Raw genomic sequence first — 25,249 nt, 5'->3', positions numbered from 1 at the left:
GAGATAAGACGTTGGAAACCATAGCATTACGCAAACAAGTCTAAACAGCCTTTCGATCGTTGACAGACTGCACACTGAAAACCTCTATTGTTGATGGTCTTCATGTAGGTAGGTCTTCACCAAGTCCATCGCTCTCCCAAGACGAGCCTTCAGGCTGGGTATTGGTCATCGAGCCTGAGTAGGAGAATTCGGGAACAATCTTCGCCTGATAAGGAGTGCAAGGACACCAGTTGTAAGTAGAACAGTGTAATGTTTCATATATTGGTATAAACTATCACTTGTTCCATCGAAATAAGGCATTTTTACCTGTTGCATTGCGGTTGCTATGTTTTCCAATATATGCGGCCATGATGACACGCGTGCGTTTTGTGGGAGGAAAATATGTTATTGTTTTCAACATTCACCCGTTTCAATTAACACCGATTTCGATAGAAGAATACGCTACCATGGTGGATCCTTATCACAATGTGAATAAGTGTGAACAGAACACATTGTTTACCAGTCAATCATAGGGGTTGTGTTGGGCTATCTGTGGGCGTGAGACTGACATGTGTTCATGGGCATTTAGCTAGGTATATGTACATATATATCTGAATCCTTATCAACTGGTGCTATATGTATGTGTGAGCAAAAAGGAAAAAAAGGATTTCGGAGCGAAGAGTAGATTTGTACTTAATGTGCACTCGTCACACTGAAGGCCCAGGTTCTATCAATGTGTGAAGCCCATTTCTGTCCCCAACCCTCCGCCCCTCCCGATATTGCTGAGATATTGCTACTAACTGTATTGCTGCTTTGAAAGTACGAAGTCTCTCTTTACATACTGCGTTGTGTTGTTTGTAAGCTGAATGTGTTTGTTTGTTGTTTAACGCCACACTCAGCAACACTCCAGTTGGACCAGATAACCCAGTGACTGATATCATGAACATCGATCTATGCACTTGGGATACGATAACATGCATCCCTGTTGACAATGATGAGTTGCTGGAAACCTATTCTAATACGGGTCTTCAATAGGTTGTTGACTGGGACTAATATTTGGCATGTGCCTGATATTATTTCCAGTATGTTTAAAGGAAATATCTGAGGACATTAAGAGACTGGAACAGTACGCCTGAGCACTGTCTGGGCGTATATGTAAACTGCTGGGCAAAAGAAAGTACACATCGATGTTTGATGGTGGCTAAAAATGAAGCAAACAAGAAATTGTTATCCGATGGTGATGTGTTTGATACGGGTATCTTAGTATCCCGGGGTAAATAGTTGGTAACGTAACACTATACATGGCAGTCTGACAGGGATTCACATGAAGGTTAAATATAGAATGCTCCCTTTCAGTCGGAACTTGACTAGCGGCTTGTCAGTGTGGCTATAAGCCTGTTCCTCTCTGACAGTGCTTAAAGACATTATGCAACTAGCACTGCTTCTTTTCCTTTAAAAATAATCATCGAGCGTTTAAATCAATCGCTGCTTAAGCCTACGCTGCTTACGTTTCCGCACTATTGTTCCCACACACTATTTTCTGTAGTGGTAACATTAGTGTGCGAAGAACGGAATTTTCATTTTGACATATTTCGGTCACGTGTTACACTAGGTCTTCCAGCCTAGGAGTGTTACTCGATGGCTTCTTCTAGTATCAAAGTACACACGAGGTGAGGATACACACTAATTTGTATATGTGTAAAAGAAATCCTTGTTTATTAACACATAGGCACTGACTATTTTGGATAACAAGAACGCCATCAGTTTCGACCGTTTGTCTCATTGTCTGATGGTATGCGTGTGTCATTTTCTTAAAAAGCGGGTCATTTGAATGTAATAAAATATAACTGTGCCGGAGGGTGTTTTACTAAGCTGGATCCGTGCTTAGGTCCGAGGGTCAAAGGTTACGCCAATCCTTCACTTCAACACTCATGTGACACGTATATCACAGGTTAGGTCAAACTATAATTAAAATATATGGAATAAAGCATTTGAAAATGTTTCATATTATCATTATTTCATTTTGTCTTAAGTTATCAAATAATGTCAATAATGCAAATGGGATGCACTGGTAGGATAGAGGTGGGACTTGTCCCTGGTGCAGTATGTATATAATGTTATATCCACAGTACGGCTTTATAATACGATTAAGCTGTATGCATAATACGAATACCGAGACGTAAGGATACATATTCCGTATGTGCGGTGACACGAGCGAGGGGTTGCACCGGGTGATGCGTTCTGCTCGTGTGTTTTACTGTGACCGGCTTAGTTTTGGGTTATGGCAGCGTGGCAACAGGTAAGGACACCGACACACATCGTACAGGCACACGTGTGCGAATATCGGTTATTGACCCAAAGGATCTAGGACAGGTGCCTCTGTGGTTACACAAGGTGACGTTCGAAGATTTGCTTAATAACATATTTGAAGTTTCTGTGTAACTGACACCCATCATGAGATGACAGTTACACTGTCGTGTTTCCCTGTCGTGCCAAATATTCTACATAACGTTTCACTTTATGTTAAAATGTGTTAACGTTAGACGTTTAATTGGCTTTCCGCGCATTAACTGTCGCGCTGGTCATATTTTAATTCTGATGTAACGATTAGCGACTGGTGTTAGGAAAAACATTCACTGTATCTACTGCTACTAGCCTGTCGGTAAAGCGTTCGCTCGTCATGCCAAAGGGCCGGGCTCTGGGTACATTACATGAGACAAAATGAAAATGGTATGTCAGTTTGGTTATTTATAATTTTACTGTGATAAACAGAAACTCGATTAAACACGAAGATTCGAAATAGATAAAAAGTTCCTAATGTTATAATCTGCATGTACGGGTAAAGGTTAAATATATTTCAATAGTATTGAGTGCTAGCATTCAAATATATATTAATACCGAAAGTATTTAAGACCATCGGCAATACATGGAGCTCGCAACTAACTGAATTTTGGCTTAGATTGAATTAAAGGAGTTCCGAGTTAACGGGTTTTTCTGGCTTCGTATTTGCAATGTAGATTTCTTCTACTGACACTTAAGGGGAGCGGTGACCCGCAGATGAAACGAAAGACGACGATCTGTTTTATGCATGCTATATATAAACCAGACTTGACAATGCAGCTGACATGATGGTATGTGTGGACCTTCAGAGATACAATCAATGTTTTCTCTGATGGTGCTTTTACAGGGTTGAAATAATGATTTTATTATGGTAAGCAGGGGGTTACTGTCAAGAAACTGCCTTTTCTATACAAGATATGAGCGGGCAATTCTTGATTTAGTAGCAGCGCTGCAGAAATTCGACCGTAGCCTTGAACCTCGTAAATTGATTGGAGATTTGTAAGAGAATTGTTCCAAAATGGAGATTGTTTCAGCGCAATGGTCAGAAGATTGCTGTGTTGTAAAATGCTTCTGAATGCATGAATGGGTGTGCTGGATATGTGCACTGGAGCAGGAAATACACTTTGTGTTATATTTTCTCAAAAAATATATATCAGTAAAATATATAGAAAAAATACCAGCAACTTGGCGATTATCTTTCCTCGTGAATCTCTCCAACGTTCGGGTTCACTTGAGATATGTTTTAAAGGTTAAGGAAGAGTCAATTGGCGGTCTAAAACGTAATTTAACAGCAAGTTATCATCTAGATCAGTCTAGAAATATTGTTACCTTAACTGCCTAAAGACATTATCTTAATTCCGCACAAGGATTTTCGCGTTGCGTCTCGAGCTACACTGAAATCTGGCAACATACATTATAGCCTTATTAAGCTGTAGGCTTTATGCACACATAGAGCGCACCTATATATATATCATCCCTGTCAAGGCAATGAGCAAGGATACGTGACAGTTGAATTAAGCCAAATCCTAATATAAGTAGGTTAATACCTTTCATGACAAAACCAAGAATGAAATACAACCAATTCCTCAAAGGTTTACGAATCAAGAAATCTTTCAACAAATCCGATCGCAGTATTTCCTACGTCATACGCCGCCAACATATATCTTGAACATGCTGACTGCCGTGTAAAACAGCAAACACATCTTACTTCTTACAATAACCATGGATATTGAAATATAATTGGACATGACATTTTAGACAGCTGATTTGGACATTTGGGCGGTGGTATGTCTGGATCAAACAGGGTAAATCTACAAGATCGTTTTATACTTGCTTAGTCATGTGGGCAGTGGAACGTCTGGATGGAAAATAAGTAAATACACCAGGGACATGTGTCAAATCAAATCAGCGAGCCTGACCACCCGATCCCGTTGGTTGCCTCTTACAATTCTACGACAAAACCAATTCTAACCGGGATCTTCACGGGGATGATGGTTGAGAGTACGTGTTTGTTAAAACGGCCAGCTTACCTTCGAGGCACAGTCGCTATCACGTTCTAAGTCAACGAGTCTGACCACCCGATTCCGTCAGTCGCCTCTTAAAAGTATGGGTTCCTGAAGACAATGTCGAAAAAGAATGATCGCGTAGGAATAGAATGGTCAGTCTCCTAATATTAATAAACTCTACTTTTATTACACCTTTTTCAGGCCGCCGTCATATAGCTTGAATATTGCTGGATGCGACGTTAAACAACAAACTAACAAAATATCTTTCATGCGTTGAACTTGAGGAAATGTATGGAATTATAATATCACATTTATGTATTTCAGTTTAAGTGTGCATCATCTACAAATGAATATATTTTTTCATAAATCTAGAGGCCTAAGGCCATAATCCTTCTAAGGTCAAGGGAGGGCGTTCTTTACTCTTACAGAACGTGTTTGAGACAAAATGAATTCATACCCTGTGGATGCTCAAAAAGCCATGGGATATGCTTGAATGTTTTGAAATCTAATTAGTTTATGTCAAAAGATTCGATTTTTCTACTTTGTACACTGCTATTCCTCACGACAAAATTAAGAAAAAAATAATTCCTTGATCCATGGGGCATTTGTCACAAAATGTGGTGACCATCGATATATACTGAACAACAAAAGTTCCTGTGACATTGAATAAGATTTAATGCAAAGTTATGTCTTTTACCAAATCTGAAACAACTTCGTTTTGCAACAGATAAAAGATTCCTGTAAGTGTTCAAATGGTTTAGTTTGCCATACTGACTTCAGAAAATGCGTGATTTCATATAAACCATGAACATGCCAAAATGTCAATTTACAAATCAATAGCGTGTGTGTCCACCTCTGATTGCGATACAAGCAACACATCTTCGCCTCATGGAATGGACCAGGCGTCGCACACAGTCCTGTGGGATATCTGTCCATATGTGCTGGAGTGTCTGTGGAACACGTGGTTGACGTCGAAGGCGCCGATCCATCTCATCCCATATGTGCTCGATTGGTGAGAGATCAGGGGAGCGAGCCGGCCAGGGGATGACATTCACCTTGTTTTGTTGAAGAGAATCCTGAACAAGTCGAGCAATATGAAGCCGGGCGTTGTCATGTTGAAAGGTAATGCCTGGGCCATGACGATGCAAAAACGGTAGAACAACAGGGCCGATGATCTCGTCGCAGTAGTGCTGTCCATTTCCCTCTACCACTATCAAACGGGTCCTCTGTCTTGTTGTAATCCCACCCCATACCATAACGCTGCCGCCCCCGAAGCGATCTTCTTCCATGACACACTGAGTGACGTAACGTTCACCTCGACGTCGGTACACTTGAATCCGTCCGTCGCTGTGGCTGAGGTGAAAAAGAGACTCGTCAGTGAATAGAACTTGTCCCCACTGCATGACCGTCCAGCGTAGACGCTGTCTGCACCACTGTAGACGTGCTTGACGGTGCTTTTCTGTCAAAATGGGACGTCTGGCGGGTCTTCTGGCGACAATCCCTGCACATCTGATGCGGCGACGTACGGTTTGTGAAGATATTCGTCGTAGGCCAGGGATGCTTCTTGCAGTCACTGTTGCTGGCTGGAATCGATTTCGTAAGTGTGTTGTTCAAATCCAGTTGTCTTGTCGATTATTGGTTACGCGTGGCCTGCCACTCCGAGGATGGTCTCTGACTGCATTCGTCTGTTGCCAACGTTGCCATAAACACCAAATGGTGTTTCTTTGGGCGTTAAAATGTCTTGCAACATCACATTGACTCGATCCTGCTTCAAGCATACCAATGGCTCGCGGACGCTCATTTTCGGACAGGCGTTGCATATCGTAATGTTGAATAATTGCGTAATTTTGTTGTTTTTCTGAGTGGTTGTTGTCAGCACGATGCTAAACAATGCATATGGAATCCCCTTAACGCACGTGTTTTTATACCAATTCTTGGGTAGTGAAATGCATGGGGCTTGCATAAAAGTCAACTTTTGCATGGAATGCATGGTTTTTCTGTAGCAGTTGCGTTTTTGTGACTTGATTCCATACATGTACTACAATAATGAAAACCAAACTTTACTTATTTGAAAAACACACTAAAATATTGGTGTAACAGGAACTTTTGTTGTTGAGTATAGTTACTTCTTAATCTTCAAATGTTCAGGACAATGTGTGAAAAAAGGGGGCAAATGTCACCTCAAGCATACTCAGAAAACGTTATGTCAAATGTTGGACTTCCTCAATGATAACATATATGTACAATTTGTGGACAGAACATTTAGGTAAGAAGTGGGTATTCCCATAGGAACCAATTGTGCTCCTCTCCCTGCTGACCTGGACAGTTTCTTTATGCATGCGAGTCAAAATTTCTGCTCAGATTCAAAATCACAACAAGGGAATTTGGCAAATAAGTTAAACTTAAGCTTCAGGTGTATTAATGCTCTAATATCGTTCAGTAATGGTAAAATAGCCAATTCCCACCTGAGCTAGAAATATAAAAGACCAGTAAAACCGCCTCATCTGTTTTATATTTAGATTTGTAGAAACGATTCTGATACATATTCACGATACTGTATGGCAAGAGGGGTGGCTTTAAGTTCTCAATAGTCAACCTTCCCTTTCTGTCGAGCAATATTCGAGCAGCTCCAGCCTTTCACAAGCAAGCATGCTCTTTTTATCAAGATTTAAAAGAGTTTTTCATACGACCCCTGTGCAAACGTTGTTTGTTCAGGGTTACAATATTCAAGGTCTTCAGGAAAGCTTTCCTAAACGTTGATGGTAGACACCAATTTTGACGCAACAGTGACAAAAATGACTCAAGTCCCTAATTTGACTTATACCATATGTTCCGTGAGTTTTTCCAGATGAACAACTGACTTGCCTTTGAATGTGTTTGTGACGGTTGGCACCGGTGGGGCGGGATATGCTAACCTTTTAGCGAACACCTGGTATCATCACTATTTGATAGTTATTCATAAACACATGCTCATGATATAGTCGGAATCGTACAATGGAAAGGGTTTTATTGTCTTAATTTACGTCACACAATCACTAGGCGCAGGACCTCGTTGGCCTACGTTATCTTAGGTTATATATTTATTTATCTGGAGTCCGGTATATAGTCCACGCCACTTCATCATTCCATATTTTCATCTTCATTTGTCTTCCAGATGATCCCCCGGGTATCCCTGTTGCTGCTCCCCGTGGCGGGAGTCATCTTCCTGGCACTGCACGCTGTCCAAGGTGAGATAACTGTGTCATGACAAACACTTCTGTACATCAATTTCATAGTACCATTGACCATTATCTTCTTAAGGTGGCCATATTATTATATAGGTTTTACCTGAAAAAAACAATCAGAAAAATCAGAAGATTATATTTTGCTTAAAGGGCATGTAAAGTCAGCATAGCAACTTTCAATATTTTAACATTTTAGAACATACGCGGAAATAGCATAAAACAGATAAAAAGCAGCCGCCGAATCGTCAGTCAAACAATATATTACTGGGGTCAAAAGGGGTCCAAGGTGTTTAACGCAAAGCGCCAATTCAACTATCATGAAGATCTGGCCGTCGCCCAGCCTGCCTGCTTCTACCTCGGATTTATTTATACATACGTCAACGATCATATTTGTGGCCAACTTCATGTTACAGGTTCTTCATGTTAGAGGTGAATGTCACAGGAGAGTGCGTTACTATAACAACTCTCATACATGTCATCCATCATGTTACAGGTTCAGGGCACAGTAGGGTGTGTTGCTACACCAACTGCCATACATGTCATCCATCACGTTACAGGTTCAGGTCACAGGAGAGTGTGTTCCTAATCCAACTGTCACACATGCCATCCATCATGTTACAGGCTCAGGGCTCAGGAGAGTGTGTTACTACATCAACTGTCACACATGCCATCCATCATGTTACAGGTTCAGGTCACAGGAGAGTGTGTTCCTAATCCAACTGTCACACATGCCATCCATCATGTTACAGGTTCAGGGCTCAGGAGAGTGTGTTTCTACATCAACTGTCACACATGCCATCCATTATGTTACAGGTTCAGGTCACAGGAGAGTGTGTTACTACACCAACTGCCATACATGTCATCCATCATGTAACAGGTTCAGGGCACGGGAGAGTATGTTACTACACCAACTGTCATACATGTCATCCATCACGTTACAGGTTCAGGTCACAGGAGAGTGTGTTACTACACCAACTGCCATACATGTCATCCATCATGTTACATGTTCAGGTCACAGGAGAGTGTGTTATTACACCAACTGTCATACATGTCATCTATCATGTTACAGGTTCAGGGCACAGGAGAGTGTGTTATTACACCAACTGTCATACATGTCATCTATCATGTTACAGGTTCAGGTCACAGGAGAGTGTGTTATTACACCAACTGTCATACATGTCACCCATCACGTTACAGGTTCAGGTCACAGGAGAGTGTGTTACTACACCAACTGCCATACATGTCATCCATCACGTTACAGGTTCAGGTCACAGGAGAGTGTGTTACTACACCAACTGCCATACATTTCATCCATCATGTTACAGGTTCAGGTCACGGGAGAGTGTGTTACTACACCAACTGTCATACATGTCATCCATCATGTTACAGGCTCAGGTCACAGGATAGTGTGTTACTACATCAACTGTCACACATGCCATCCATCATGTTACAGGTTCAGGTCACAGGAGAGTGTGTTATTACACCAACTGTCATACATGTCACCCATCATGTTACAGGTTCAGGTCACGGGAGAGTGTGTTACTACACCAACTGTCATACATGTCATCCATCATGTTACAGGCTCAGGTCACAGGAGAGTGTGTTACTACACCAACTGTCACACATGTCAACCATCATGTTACAGGTTCAGGTCACAGGAGAGTATGTTACTACACCAACTGTCATACATGCCATCCATCATGTTACAGTTTCAGGGCACGGGAGAGTGTGTTACTACATCAACTGTCACACATGTCACCCATCATGTTACAGGTTCAGGGCTCAGGAGAGTGTGTTACTACACCAACTGGTCACAGTATCGTCCTGGGAAGGGGAAATATACGCCGGAGAATGTTGACCCTAACCTCTGCACGCACTACGTGTATGCCTTTGCCACTTTGCTAGGCAACAGGGTCAAAGCCTTTGAATGGAATGACCTATCCACACCTTGGAGCAAAGGAATGTGAGTGTAATTGTGTTTCAAATATTGACTGAAACCATCTCGGACATTCCGCTGTAAACCCTCAATCGTTATCGACAGAATGATAAATTTATTATGGTCAAAGCAACCAATTCTTATCGCGGGTTAGTTTGCCAGCATCATACATGGTGGTAGTTACAACACATGTTACAATACTGTTCAAGGTGCCGTTACACTCACCAACTACCACCGCTATTAGTTTCGAACAGTAGACAGAACAGGTTTACCTTTATTTTGACAGATTCAAAGATTCAAATGATGTTGATCAAGAGATACATACTTCTGTGAACCGTTTTCTGCGTTGTTTTATTCTATCATATATATCCAAAGCACTTTTAAAATGTTTGTATTACCCTCCCATCAATTTGCAGTATCATATATATTACATTTCTCTACAATGAAGGTGGCCCAATAGTCTAAGGCGCCGCAATTCGCTATGTAGGGTTGAGTCCCTGGTCATGATAATGATAATGTTTCTATGTATGTCGGCGCCACACCCGAGCTCGTGTGTTACACAAAAGTGGTGACCTTACTTCGGGCTTTCCTCCCACATGAATCTGACACATTGAGATATAACTGAAATACTGATCAAAGCCGCATTAAACCCAACTCCCTCCCCAATCTCCGTCCTTAATTCACTCCTTTACTCACTCACTCACGCACTCACTCACAGTAATGCAGTAATTACCTGTATATACAAAAGACAAGCATTTTCTATGCAGGTTCGAACGTTTCATGGCGTTGAAGAAAGACAATCCCAGTATGAAGACCCTGCTTGCTGTTGGGGGCTGGAATCTTGGGTCGGGGCCGTTCCATCAGATGTCCCACACTCCCTCGGGGAGGAAGGAGTTCGCCGACTCTGTTGTCAAATTCGTCCGAGACAACAACTTCGATGGCGTGGATGTTGACTGGGAGTATCCTGCAAACAGAGGCAGTCCACCAGAGGATAGACATCACTATACCGAGATGCTTAAGGTAACACGTGAGCCGGTTAGAATAGATCATTCCGGGACAAGCCGAATAACGACTCGTACCAAAAGCTGCCATTTTATCAACTTGGTTCCGTCTTAGCGCAAACGGTCAAGCAAATAGTCCACTAGTCCACTAGTCCACAAGTTTACATGGATATTTTCCAAATATATTACGGTTGCCATTTACAACCACTTGTTATTCAATATGATGAAACAGTTATGAATTATGTCACTTTGCTATACTGTTTGACACAAACTATGCATATTGACAAAAAATATTAAGGGGGATTCTTTTACCAAAGTACCCACAGTCATGCGCGCATTGGGATTGGTTTGTCGTATTTTCGGATATAACTTGATCGATATACGGACGAGTCTTCTTGGAGGTGACGAATAGATAGGTCCTGGATACTCTGTTGCTTGCCGTTAGTGACCAATGGCTCATATATTTGGTTGATTGCGTGTCACCATAACCTATGGAGTTCTAGAAGGGATACTCTCGCGTTGTCGCCCGTACAAAAGCAAACACAAGGTGTCAAGATTAACCAAAATTTCGCGTTCACGCATTGTCGTGCTTTTGGTTACTTTTGACGCTTTTGCTTGTTTTTGTTCAACACGAAAATGTTCTAGGATTCCATAAGTAACCAGATGACGAGGAACCTTGCTAATAATATCAACCAAGGTTTTTTCTGGTCTAGATTCGATTATTTACTGCCCGCTATGATAAAACTGGACTTTTGAAGAGAGCGGCGTTAAACAGGATATATTCGCTGATCTGTTTTGGAAATACTGCTTTTAACGAAGTCATTTTACTTTGCAGTGGAAATGATGAATATCGATTTTTTTTTTCAGGCAGTCTACGATGCCTTTGTAGTGGAAGCGCAGCAATCTGGTAGACCCCGACTGATGTTGACGGCGGCCGTGGCGGCGGGAAAACCCAACATTGACACTGCATACGAAATTCCGGAAATTTCACGGTAAGTGATGTAAGTCACATGGTCAGGAAGACGTTATAAGTGAGGGAGTGACCATCACATCCGGTGAAGGGATTAATTTACAGGTAAATTTGTTTTGGAATATATACTTTAAAACATAACAACAACAGATTCTTCACTCACCCAACTAAGAACGTCAAATGATGGTCCCTACAGACTTGTCACTAACACAATATTAAGTAGACGTGGCAAGTATTTATAAGTAGATGTAATGGCCGGATCCTGGCTCCTCTATATTCTGTTGACCCGTGAAGAACCGGGGTAGAATAGGTCTTCAGCAACCCATGCTTGCCGTAAAAGGCAAATGTGCTTGTTGTAAGAAGCGACTGACGGATCGGTTTGTCAGGCTCTTTGACTTGTACGGTTGCCTGTAAGGGACATAGTGTCTGTTTTTCAATATTTTGATATTTCACTTACTGTTATCGTTACCTTTGGCAAATAAACATGATTTGTCATACAAATATGTGATAAATCATGTATAAGAAGATATTGAATCGCTAAAATATGAAGCGAAAATGTCAAAAACTAAAATGAAAATGTCAAAAACAAAAACGAAAATGTCAAAAACAAAAGAGGAAATGTCAAAAACTGAAATGAAATACAGAAAACTATTTCCATCGCGGTGGATATACTTTTCACCCCGGTGGAAATAGTTTTCTGTATTTTCATTTTAGTTTTCTGTATTTTCGCTTCACATTTCAGCGATTCAATAGCTACTTGGAAGTACATTTTCCATGTTTGTATGACTAATTGTGTTAATTTGCAAAAGGTTATGATAAAAGTAAGACTAGTGAAATATCAAAATATTGAAAAACAGACTCCATGTCCATTATGGGCCACCGTTGACTTGGTTTATGCATATCATCGTTTCCCAATTCCGTAGACCGATGCTCATAATATCAGTCACTGGATTGTCCCGTCCAGACTCGATTATTTACAGACCGCCGTCTTATAGCTGTGTGTGGCGTCAAACAAACAAACAAACTTTATTCTGGTTCTGCATCATGTTGTGTTTTGATGCTGCCTAGGATCTTGGACTTCATCAGTGTGATGACCTATGACCTGCACGGCAGTTGGGAGGACCACACCGGTCACAACAGCCCTCTGTATCCACGTACTGACGAGACCAACGATGACAAGTACCTTAATCTGGTAAGTGGGTGTGCACGGTGGGGTAGCTTAGTGGTTAAAGCATTGCCTTGTCGCGCCGAAGAGAAGGGTTCGATAACCCGAATATGTACAAAGCGTGAAGGCGATTTCTGATGTCCCCTTGTCGTGGGAATATTGTTGAACGCGGCGTAAAGTCGAACTCACTCACTCACCCGTACCGTATCTCAGTTATACATTTCGTAGATGGATGCACGGTAACCCTGTCACAGTTATTTATTCACATGTTACACTGAATGACAGAAGAATAGAAAAGTAGAATACTTTCCCACTTCTCTTTTACACATTTTTTTTTAGCTATGTCTGCAGCAATAAAAAAGTTTTTACGAGAACCAGTTTTTCAAATTTGCTAGTTTAGTGTTCAATATTAAAAACGCATGTGCATGTGAAGGACAAACTTGGCATCACTTATCAGGAAAATTTCATGCACGTTATTTGTTTGCAATGAACAGCAATTACAGCAAGTCCAGGTCAGACATTGATGAGATGGGCGGAGTTCCCAAGTCAGACAAATTTGAGGTGGGCAGAATTTTCAGGCCACACATAAATGAGGTGGGCGGTGCTTCCAGACTAGAAATAGATGATGTCACTGAATTTACATTTCAGACATACATGAGGTTGCGGAGTTTCCATGTCAGACATATATGAGGTGGGCGGTGTTTCCATGTCAGACATACACGAGGTCGGCGGTGTTTCCATGTCAGACATACATGAGGTTGCGGAGTTTCCATGTCAGACATATATGAGGTGGGCGGTGTTTCCATGTCAGACACACATGATGTGGGTGGTGTTTCCATGTCAGACATATATGAGGTGGGCGGTGTTTCCATGTCAGACATACATGAGGTCGGCGGTGTTTCCATGTCAGACATACATGAGGTTGCGGAGTTTCCATGTCAGACATATATGAGGTGGACGGTGTTTCCATTTCAGACACACATGATGTGGGTGGTGTTTCCATGTCAGACATATATGAGGTTGGCGGTGTTTCCATGTCAGACATACATGAGGTGGGCGGTGTTTCCATGTCAGACATACATCAGATGGGCGGTGTTTCCATGTCAGACATATATGAGGTGGGCGGTGTTTCCATGTCAGACATACATGAGTGGGCGGAGGTTACATGTCAGACACACATGATGTGGGTGGTGTTTCCATGTCAGACATATATGAGGTTGGCGGTGTTTCCATGTCAGACATACATGATGTGGACGGTGTTTCCATGTCAGACATACATCAGATGGGCGGTGTTTCCATGTCAGACATATATGAGGTGGGCGGTGTTTCCATGTCAGACATATATGAGGTGGGCGGTGTTTCCATGTCAGACATACATGAGTGGGCGGAGGTTACATGTCAGACATACATGAGTGGGCGGAGGTTACATGTCAGACATACATGAGTGGGCGGAGGTTACATGTCAGACATATATGAGGTGGGCGGTGTCTCCAGGTCTGACATATATGAGGTGGGCGGTGTTTCCAGGTCAGACATATATGAGGTGGGCGGAGTTTCCATGTAAGACATACATCAGATGGGCGGTGTTTCCATGTCAGACATACATGAGGTGGGAGGTGTTTCCATGTCAGACATACATGAGGTGGGCTGAGTATCAAGGCGGAATTCCTGCCCAACTTTCCGGCGTTTGTTCAAAACAGCACACCTTGCTCTCTGTCATTTGCAGAAGGCACACCAGGCTGCCTTAGTAATGACGTAAATAATACAAGGGATCCTTTAGAGGGTGCAGGTTGAGTAAGATAATAAATGGTGTTAAAGTACGTTACAATAACGAGGACCCTATCAGCGTAAGCCATTGTATAAAATTTGACTGATTGACAAAGAAACACACCCAAAACAGATTAAAGTTAACGCCAACACTAATTACAAGTTCAGGAGTTGTTCGATGGTAGAATACAATGTACAGAAAAATACGTGTCTATTCCAACTGGACAGATATTACACACCCATTGTCATTGGGTTTGAATACCGGTTCACCCCGAGTATGTTTCTTGGAATGTCAGCACCATACCCGTACTCGTGGGTTTCACCAAAGTGGTAAACGTCTGAGACCTGCATTACTTCGGGTTCAAAGCGGCGTTAAGCCCAACTAACTCACTCACTCTATATCCGTGATAGGTGAGCTACAGACTGAACATTTTCAGGAATGTGTCATTTGGAAACAGTTCATAATGTGCATGGAATCATTAAGAAATCTAAAAGTTTTTGTGACATGGAATGGAGTTTAACGTCGCGTGCAAGATTATTGCACTTATATAGAGACGTGCATGCACATGTGCGTGTGTGCGTGAGTGCTTGTACATGTACCTTGACCTATGCCGGTTGTGTAGTGCTCGCCCACTGAGAAACCATGCCGCATTCTGACATGGACCAGTCCCTTGAATGCCGACCATCAGCAGGTTTGTATAATATATTTTTAACAGGAAAATACATAACCCTGTACCCACATGTATAAAGTAAGGCGAGGATACAGTAAACTTTTCGCTTTTTGATTTTGTGAATAGAATATTTTCAAATCAATTTTGTTTTAGCATTGGGCAGCTGAATACTGGGTGAAGATGGGCGCTCCCAAAGAGAAACTAAACATAGGCTTGGCTCTATATGGTCGTACGTTCACCCTGTCAACTGCTGACAACACCCTAGGTGCACCTGCCAGTGGCCCCGGCACAGCAGGACCGTACACACGCGAGAAGGGCTTCCTGTCTTACCAGGAGGTGAGTGAAGCGAACATAAATTGGATAGCGACTTCACTATTCACATATTTCGATATCCGTGACACGTGAGCTTTTGGTTCGAAACAGTAGCTCTTGGATCATTTTTATGTTTGAGAAACAAACTGCTTTTATTCATTTAATTTAAGAATTAAATAAATGCCGTGACGATTTTGTAAGGAAATGTTATGGTGGTTCATACACATATCCACTTTGGATATAAATTATTTCACAATATCAATTTTCCTTTTGAAACTCATATGTACGTTTTATGCTTTTGAAGTAATGAGTGCGTAATGTCACTGATTTTTCACAACTTCTTTTAAACCATCATTTTTTTTATTTCACTTAAAAAACTTGAACCTTGGTCAACATGAACAGGATTTGTTCTGGTTCCAGATTTGTGAAATGGAGCAGAACGGTGGCACAGTTGTTGATATTCCCGAACAGCGTGTCCGCTTTATTACCAAAGGCGACCAGTGGGTGGGATATGACGACAAACTGAGTCTCCGGCAGAAGGTAAGCGCATATTGGATGCAGGGTAGAGTGGGTGGGATATGTCGACAAACGGAGTCTCCGGCAGAAGGTAAGCGCATGTCGGACGCAGGGTGAAGTGGGTGGGATATGACGACAAAGTGAGTCTCCGGCAGAAGGTAAGTGCATGTCGGACGCGAGGTGAAGTGGGTGGGATATGACGACAAAGTGAGTCTCCGGGAAAAGGTAAGCGCATGTTGGATGCAGGGTCAAGTGGGTGGGATATGACGACAAAGTGAGTCTCCGGCAGAAGGTAAGCATATGCTGGATGTAGGGTGGAGTGGGTTACGACGACAAGCAGGGCCTCCAAGTTAAGCAGATGCTGGATGTGGGGTGGAGTGGACTGCGACGACAAGCAGGGCCTCCGGGAGATGTTAAGCAGAAGCTGGATGAAGGGTGGAGTGGGCTACGACGACAAGCAGGACCTCCAAGTTAAGTAGATGCAGGATGAAGGGTGGAGTGGACTGCGACCAAAGCAGGGCCTCCGGGAGAAGTTAAGCAGATGCTGGATGAAGGGTTGTGTGGGCTACGACGACAAGCAGGGCCTCCGGGAGAAGTTAAGCAGATGCTGGGTGTAGGGTGGAATGGGCTACGACGACAAGCAGGGCCTCCGGGAGAAGTTAAGCAGAAGCTGGATGAAGGGTGGAGTGGACTACGACGACAAGCAGGGCCTACAAGTTAAGCAGATGCTGGATGAAGGGTGGAGTGGACTGCGACCACAAGCAGGGCCTCCAAGTTAAGCAGAAGCTGGATGAAGGGTTGTGTGGGCTTCGACGACAAGCAGGGCCCCGGGAGAAGATACACAAATGTTGGTTGTGGGGTGTTGTGGGTGTGTTACGACGACAAAGTGTCCTGGAAACAGTTTTTCGTGTTCCAGTTTCATTCTCGGGGAGACAAAAAAGGTATCTGGATATGATGTGCGATGACACTGGGGAATAAGAAAACAATTGTTGGATGCAGATCCGTTCCCCATTTCTATCACTTTGAGCACTCAGACAATGATAGCTCACATGAGCGTTTTGTACCTGAATGACTCCTAGCGTTATAACGGCGCGGCAACGCCACATTCACGCACTCGCCGATACTGTTATCCTTTTATGGAGCACAGGTGGCCCGGTCGTCTGAAGCGCGGTAATTCGCACAGCAGATTGGCGCCCATACAGTCGTGGGTTCGAATCCCTGATTAGCACTGATTATGTTTCTGGGTTTGTCAGCACCATACACGTGCTCGTGGGTTTCATCAAAGTGGTAAACGTCCGAGACCTGCATCACTTCCGGCCTTCCTCACACATCAGGTTGACACGCTGTGATGTAGCTGAAATACTGTTCAAAGCGGCGCTAAACCAAACTCACTTACTCACAAGATACCTGTACTCAGAACACAAACATTCAGCATGCATGTTCGAAAGTCTAATGGCTGAAAATGGAATGATATAACTGAAAACTTACGATTCCGACTTCATCATAGGCATGTGATTTTGAATCACAACCAAACAGTGATGACACCAGGTGTTCGCGAAATAGTAAGTGGATCCTACACCACTGGTGGCACCCGTCACAAACACATGCAAAAGCAAGTCTATTGTCAAAAACATGGTACAAGGCTTAATAGGGAACTGCATAGGGCATCCCTTTTGTCTCTGAAACAAACCCACTGTTCTCCTCTTGCTACAGGTGTGCTACATCAAGTCGTCCGGCTTTGGAGGCGTCATGGTGTGGGCCCTGGACTTGGATGACTTCTCAGGGTCCGACTGTGGCCAAGGCCCCTATCCCCTACTCCACGTCATCGTGGACGAACTCGCCACCCCAGACAGAACTAACTGTGTAGGACCAGGACCGTAAGATCTTTTATTTGTTTTGGGGGTCAATATAAGTCAATGTATATATCCCAAACAACCATAAAACATTATAATAATATAGCAGTTTTTTAAGGCGTAGTCAAATTCACCATCCATCTCTCGCTTCAATGGGGTGAAACATTTGAAATTTGAGGAGACTTTCCGTAGCCAGTGGGAAGTACTGTATTATACCTTCCAGAATGTTCGCTGATTCTGTTTTCAAATTTTAAATAGAGAACTTTGTCAAAATATTTCGTTAGTTTGAAACTTGTGCTCGAGAAAGCTGCTTTCTGATTTGCTGATGTCTACTTCTTGTTACTCATTTCACTAGAAAGGTCATTCTGACGTGACCCGTAATGGGATGTCCTTAGATCTTTGTTTCAAGGTAGCGAGAACTAAGATATGATTTTAGTAAGATTGGATAATAAAAAGCAAATCGAAATATTTGCATTTACAGAAATTCTTAAATGAAACACTCTCTTGTTTTTTTAAAAACTTAAAACAGGAACAACACAGAAATTCAAAACTCCGTTCATCTTGTATTTTTTTAAGGGTTCTGTTTCATCTCCACCAACCGTCAGATTTAAAGGTCAAAGCCCCTCATCAATTCCTGTTGCAGACCAATTTTTTCAGTAATAAAATTAGTAAACTTTGACAGAATATCATGATCTCTGTTAGCTATGTTTAATGCCGTTACACTTCCTAACCCCCAGGCACCAGGATATTAACCATGGATCCGCCACCACTCAGCGTCCAGCAATCACCACTTGGAAACCCAACACTCCCCCGCAGGTCGTCGTGACGAACCCACCACCCATCACCAACGGCCCTGTTTACAGTATGTAGCAATCATAGGAAGATTATTATGCTGTAAAACAGAGACTACATACCGATATGTTACTATTGTATGGTCTCTGTCTTACGATAACCGTTAAGAGCCGTTTACAGGCGGGTTGGGAACTTCACAATTCATTTAACTATTTGTCTTGCGAGATATGTTTAATGAATATGTTGTACTGTTGACGTGTGCACAAAGAAAATTCCATCCTGACGTATTTAGGTTACGTGTTATTGTAGGTCTTCTTACCTATACGTATTACTCGAATTCTGTTTCTTTCAATTTCATTATGAAGTTTGATGCTATCTAAATATCATTTTACAAACCCCATTAAGATAAAAAGAAATCATGTTTTACCTGTAAAACAAACATGACAGCGTCATGCAAAATCATCATGCAATTATTTTGATGACTATCTCTAATAATAGTATCGTAAACACAATCTCGCAGTGGAATCACGGGATCTAAACTCTAGATGCTATTAGAATGTACTCAGTAAATGCTGGTATAAATTTAATGTGTACTTTTAATATGTGGTTGCATGAATTGTATTCATGAATAACGTGAGAGGCAAAATAAACTGTACTTCTCAGTTGATTTTATGATATGTTTGATTTTCACTTCAAATTCAAATTTGAATATTTATTTATTTAGGCCCAAATACATGAAGTTCATACAGTATACAGTTTGCAAGTGGAATCACATGTTTCATTTCTGATCTTGAAGGCATATTTGAGATATAACAGAACAGATGTTAAAGCTTGATAATTTGAGGTAGCCAAAAGGCGAATGAATTGTTGGACTGACAGTCGAATTATTTTTTTATTTGGTATCTATTGCTTTCAAATAACGTTGGAGGTTGGACAAATAAAGGTAAAATGCATCTTCGGGAAGATGGGTGAAATGATACAGATCTTCGATATTGTTTAGATTAGAATTTGTACATAATCTTTCAGAATAGTTCACAAAAGCGTTACCTCTCGAAATTTGTGACTTTTGTGAAGGTATGTGAACTCATGTTAATAAAAAACAACTCTGTGGCGTTATTCTATTGTTCAAATGCTCCATTTTATAGTGTTAACGTACATTTACTTTCCGGTGTGAAATTACCAAGGAAATATTTTCAGATATTTGTATAACCCTTTAAAGATTAGAAAAGAGTATGTATATTGTTCTGTCACATCAATGTATCCTATAACGGTGTTTATGTTAAACCTTTTGGCGAGAAAAACTTTAAATGGATATATTTCATTGTTCAGAGCTCTGTATTTCCTATAACACCCGTCAGCACGTTTTTAGTTAGTGCAAGCGATTGATAAAATGTGTATTATACATAAAGATCAGCTCGCATGTTACGACAATTGAAAATGGGAGATATCGCTACTATAAAAGTATATCACAATGCTTTGCAGACCATTGTGACGTCATCGGTTACCATGACGTCTCAATCAATTAGCTACACTAATCTTCTGATGCTGGTTAGCTGTACATTTTACAGTCAAAACACTGATCATTACTCTTCACCAACAGAAAACGTTGGAAAAATTATTGTGGATGATTAAAAGAATCTCACGCTCGTGTCGACGAGCGTTGATATCTTTTATATCGAAAGACACCAGGGGGGGGATTCTCTGTTCCCATACCATGTTTGCGATCCCCCATTTTTAGATATTCTCAGCTTGTGATGCAGATACTGAGGTGTCGAAGCCTCATCCACTCACTCCATCATAAGGGACACACCATTTAACATTCTGGAGGTTGACCCCGAGAATGTTGCTAGTCAATTTGCTTAGTATTTTTTTCTTCACTGCTTCCAAACATTCATGGAATAGCCGAAGAAATGTATTTCATTTACATATTTTTTTCTCAGGCAATCCAACATGTCCGGCGAACGATTCCTTTTTTTGTAAAACTAGAAGAGAAATAAGTGTTTCAACCTTCATCAGGAACAAATTATTTGTTTATAAAAAAAACCTTCACCGTGAATATCAAAATGTCGATCCCAAGATAGACCCAAGACCTCTTTGTGACTTTTAGATGGTCATCTCTCCGGGGCAAGAGAGTTAACTGACTATAAAATTCCAGTTTCCAGCCTTGCCGAACTAGGCTGGTATTTTGGAGTTACATTTTGGCTGGACTAACGAATCTATGCATAGTCCAAACAAAATCGCGCACCGAAATCGAAATCCGGTTCGTAAACTGTCGTGCAGATTTCGGTCGATTGCAGGATTTGCAAAGCATGTGCACCACCAACTCGTTGTCAGCAGATATTTTTCAAATCTGTTCATGTTTTGAATCAAGATGCTCACGTGATTTGATGCATTTCGCGATGTAAGACCGTTTTATCACAATATAGATCTTGATTATCGATCAGACCGTCCTGACTGGGCGCCACCATTTTGTGTGAAGCAAACGGAAGTGATACGAGAGGTGGAATCTGATTGGTTCATAGGAGAGGGTTAGAAGGGACATAATTGGTAATAGCCACTGGTGGCGCTACGATCGAGCCCAGTAATTCTAGCCTAGTTCGGCAAGGGTTGAAACTGGACTTTTAAAGTCAGTTAACTCTCTTACCTCGCGAAGATGTAAGATGGTATACACTATCCTTTTGTTTCAGCTACGCCCCGCATTAAGCCCGTCAAGGACTTCAATTGCTATGGACGAATTAGCGACTTCTACCCTAGTCCGTACAGCTGCGAGGAGTACTTCATCTGTGCCAATGGCATGGCCTTCCGGGTCAACTGTGCCGTGGGGTTGCACTTCAACCCTCAGACCAAATATTGCGACCGTGCAGCCAACGTCCCATGTAACAGTGGCAACAACACACCCGGGCCCACACACTTCGTCAGCAAGAGGCCTCAGGTCACTACGGCTCCCCCACCTACAAGAACAACTAGCACCACGACTACCAGCACTCCGAGGTTAACTGTTCAACCAATAACGCCAAAGCCATACACACCAATCCGTACCACACAAAGGCCCTACACACAGAGGCCTTACACACCCAGAAAATCCACTTGGAACCGTGAGTACAACTTCCATCCAATGTTATCGACTGTATTATATTAAGTTTAATTCATACATTCGCAATACTCAATTGTCTCTACAGGGATCGATATATCATTTACGGCGATATATTTTGGTCCAAAAGCCTCCTTTTATACGATATGGTTAAATAACGGCGCTCCCCCTGCATTTAAGTATGGAGAATCCCACTGTCTTAATATAGAAAGACATTCTCTTGGTTCTCAGTCGAAATACACCCATCTTTCCTTTGTCTCGAAGTATGTGACACTATCTAACCAGTGTTCTGTCCAGCCAATGTGTACTCCATGTACCTAGAAACGGGTTCAACTAACCAATGTGTACCATCTATCCACTGTATTCCATCTAGCCACAGTGCTCTAGCTACCCACTGTGTACTGCCCAGCTACATTGTACTATATATCCACGGTGTTCTCTCTACCCACTGTGTACTGCCCTACTACATTGTACTATATATCCACGGTGTCCTCTCTACCCACTGTGTACTGCCTTACTACATTGTACTATATATCCACGGTGTTCTCTCTACCCACTGTGTACTGCCCAGCTACATTGTACTATATATCCACAGTGTTCTCTCTACCCACTGTGTACTGCCCTATTACATTGTACTATATATCCACAGTGCTCTATCTACCCACTGTGCACTGCCCTACTACATTGTACTATATATCCACGGTGTTCTCTCTACCCACTGTGTACTGCCCAGCTACATTGTACTATATATCCACAGTGTTCTCTCTACCCACTGTGTACTGCCCAGCTACATTGTACTATATATCCACGGTGTTCTCTCTACCCACTGTGTACTGCCCAGCTACATTGTACTATATATCCACAGTGCTCTATCTACCCACTGTGTACTGCCCTACTACATTGTACTATATATCCACGGTGTTCTCTCTACCCACTGTGTACTGCCCAGCTACATTGTACTATATATCCACAGTGTTCTCTCTACCCACTGTGTACTGCCCAGCTACATTGTACTATATATCCACGGTGTTCTCTCTACCCACTGTGTACTGCCCTACTACATTGTACTATATATCCACAGTGCTCTATCTACCCACTGTGTACTGCCCAGCTACATTGTACTATATATCCACAGTGCTCTATCTACCCACTGTGTACTGCCCTACTACATTGTACTATATATCCACGGTGTTCTCTCTACCCACTGTGTACTGCCCTACTACATTGTACTATATATCCACAGTGCTCTATCTACCCACTGTGTACTGCCCAGCTACATTGTACTATATATCCACAGTGCTCTATCTACCCACTGTGTACTGCCCTACTACATTGTACTATATATCCACGGTGTTCTCTCTACCCACTGTGTACTGCCCTATTACATTGTACTATATATCCACAGTGCTCTATCTACCCACTGTGTACTGCCCTACTACATTGTACTACATATCCACGGTGTTCTCTCTACCCACTGTGTACTGCCCTACTACATTGTACTATATATCCACAGTGCTCTATCTACCCACTGTGTACTGCCCAGCTACATTGTACTATATATCCACAGTGCTCTATCTACCCACTGTGTACTGCCCTACTACATTGTACTATATATCAACAGTGCTCTATCTACCCACTGTGTACTGCCTTACTACATTGTACTATATATCCACAGTGCTCTATCTACCCACTGTGTACTGCCCTATTACATTGTACTATATATCCACGGTGTTCTCTCTACCCACTGTGTACTGCCCAGCTACATTGTACTATATATCCACGGTGCTCTATCTACCCACTGTGTACTGCCCAGCTACATTGTACTATATATCCACGGTGTTCTCTCTACCCACTGTGTACTGCCCAGCTACATTGTACTATATATCCACGGTGTTCTCTCTACCCACTGTGTACTGCCCAGCTACATTGTACTATATATCCACGGTGTTCTCTCTACCCACTGTGTACTGCCCTATTACATTGTACTATATATCCACGGTGCTCTATCTACCCACTGTGTACTGCCCAGCTACATTGTACTATATATCCACGGTGTTCTCTCTACCCACTGTGTACTGCCCTATTACATTGTACTATATATCCACGGTGTTCTCTCTACCCACTGTGTACTGCCCTATTACATTGTACTATATATCCACGGTGCTCTATCTACCCACTGTGTACTGCCCAGCTACATTGTACTATATATCCACGGTGTTCCATCTACCCATTGTTCACCGAAGTGGTAAACGTCTTAGACCTGCATCACTCCGGGCTTTCCCCCCACATTAAGCTGACACGCCGTGATATAACTGGAACACATTAAAAGCGGCGTTAAACCCAACTCACTCACACTCTATCCACTGTGTACTCTCTAGTTTAAGTGCACTATCGAGTCACAGTGTTAATCCACCTGCCGTGTACTATGTAGCGACGATGTTGACACACTTTCAAGTATGAGAAGGTAAGGGTCAAAACAAGAATAAAACATTTCATGTTTAACATTTCGTTGTTGCTGTCCATGTATTAATATACTCACATACTAACTACGTGTCATCATCTACACGGAATTATCTTTCTAATGTTGTTTGAGGCGTTCTTCCATTCATTGTATAAGGGAATATCGGAAGGCAGTTTTGTCACTGTGTTAGCCAACAGTTTGTAACAGTAAAAACAGATGTATAATATACAAACACTTTCTATAGCGCTATTTTGAGATCGGAGGTTAATGGGAAAAACTGATCGCCTGCCAACCCTAATTTTATTGTTACACTTGTATCTGTCTATAATAGCCGGGAAAGCCTTAAAGCAAGAATTGAAACTGGTCCGCCCTTACAACAGGTATTCTATGATTGTTTAATCCTAATAAAGAAGGCGCCTCAACAGTGCAGTGGATAGAACGTCTGGCCAGATAGCCTAAAGTTCGAACTACGGCATGATATCTCAGAGAAGCAGCACAGTAAAACCGGCATAAGTCTGGACCAGTACAATTATCCACACACACGTGCATCCACGTCGCTATATGTGTGAAATAATCTTGAATGCGACGTTAAACTCAATTTCTCTTCATCTCGTGGAACTTCGTCACGATAATGGCTGACATATTGCCTATGTGACGTTAAATCTTAACTCACTTATCAAGTGGAACCACCTTCCAGACTATTTTAGGACAGTACCATGCCATTCTGCTTTCAAAGCACAACTGAACGCTTATCTTTTGTAATCTCTCTTTTAACCAACAGTGTATGCGCCGTGAGCATATTATCGATCGGCATTTATTATATTATTGTTACTCAAACTAACAAAATGAGGCGTTGAATATCGTCGCGTATCATATTTGTATCAAACTCAAACTAACACTACTAACCCATACTAACCTCTCTTCTCCAGCTACAGCGATAAACATTGGGGACTTCTGTCAAGGCCGTTCTAACGGCCTATACCGTGACCCCTACATTTGCTCGAAGTACTACCAATGCTACCTGCAGCTTGGCTTCGTGCTCGACTGCCCTCCATACATGGCGTTCAACGAGGACATTAAGGCCTGCGACTACCCGTACAGAGTGCCCGGATGTTGACGTCATCATTAACACTCGTCTGTGTACTAATAAACCAGCGTCACATTT

General features: G+C 42.1%; 1 protein-coding gene across 1 annotated transcript; it reads left to right on the top strand.

The window, feature by feature from the left end:
• Positions 1 to 25,249, top strand: LOC139468036 (chitinase-3-like protein 1). The gene is made up of 12 exons (XM_071249722.1): positions 1 to 232; positions 7,480 to 7,552; positions 9,323 to 9,512; positions 10,253 to 10,505; positions 11,354 to 11,478; positions 12,525 to 12,648; positions 15,213 to 15,395; positions 15,792 to 15,911; positions 17,601 to 17,764; positions 18,478 to 18,602; positions 21,220 to 21,627; positions 25,014 to 25,249. The coding sequence occupies exons 2-12, from the start codon at positions 7,480 to 7,482 to the stop codon at positions 25,199 to 25,201; spliced, it is 1,953 nt and encodes a 650-aa protein (XP_071105823.1). The 5' UTR covers positions 1 to 232; the 3' UTR covers positions 25,202 to 25,249.

Source organism: Haliotis cracherodii, unplaced genomic scaffold (assembly GCF_022045235.1).
Source record: "Haliotis cracherodii isolate W230 unplaced genomic scaffold, xgHalCrac1.p SCAF_2, whole genome shotgun sequence".
Taxonomy (NCBI): Eukaryota; Metazoa; Mollusca; class Gastropoda; order Lepetellida; family Haliotidae; genus Haliotis; species Haliotis cracherodii.
Note: the sequence above shows the minus strand (reverse complement) of the source record. Positions and strands in the feature narration are given on the sequence as shown.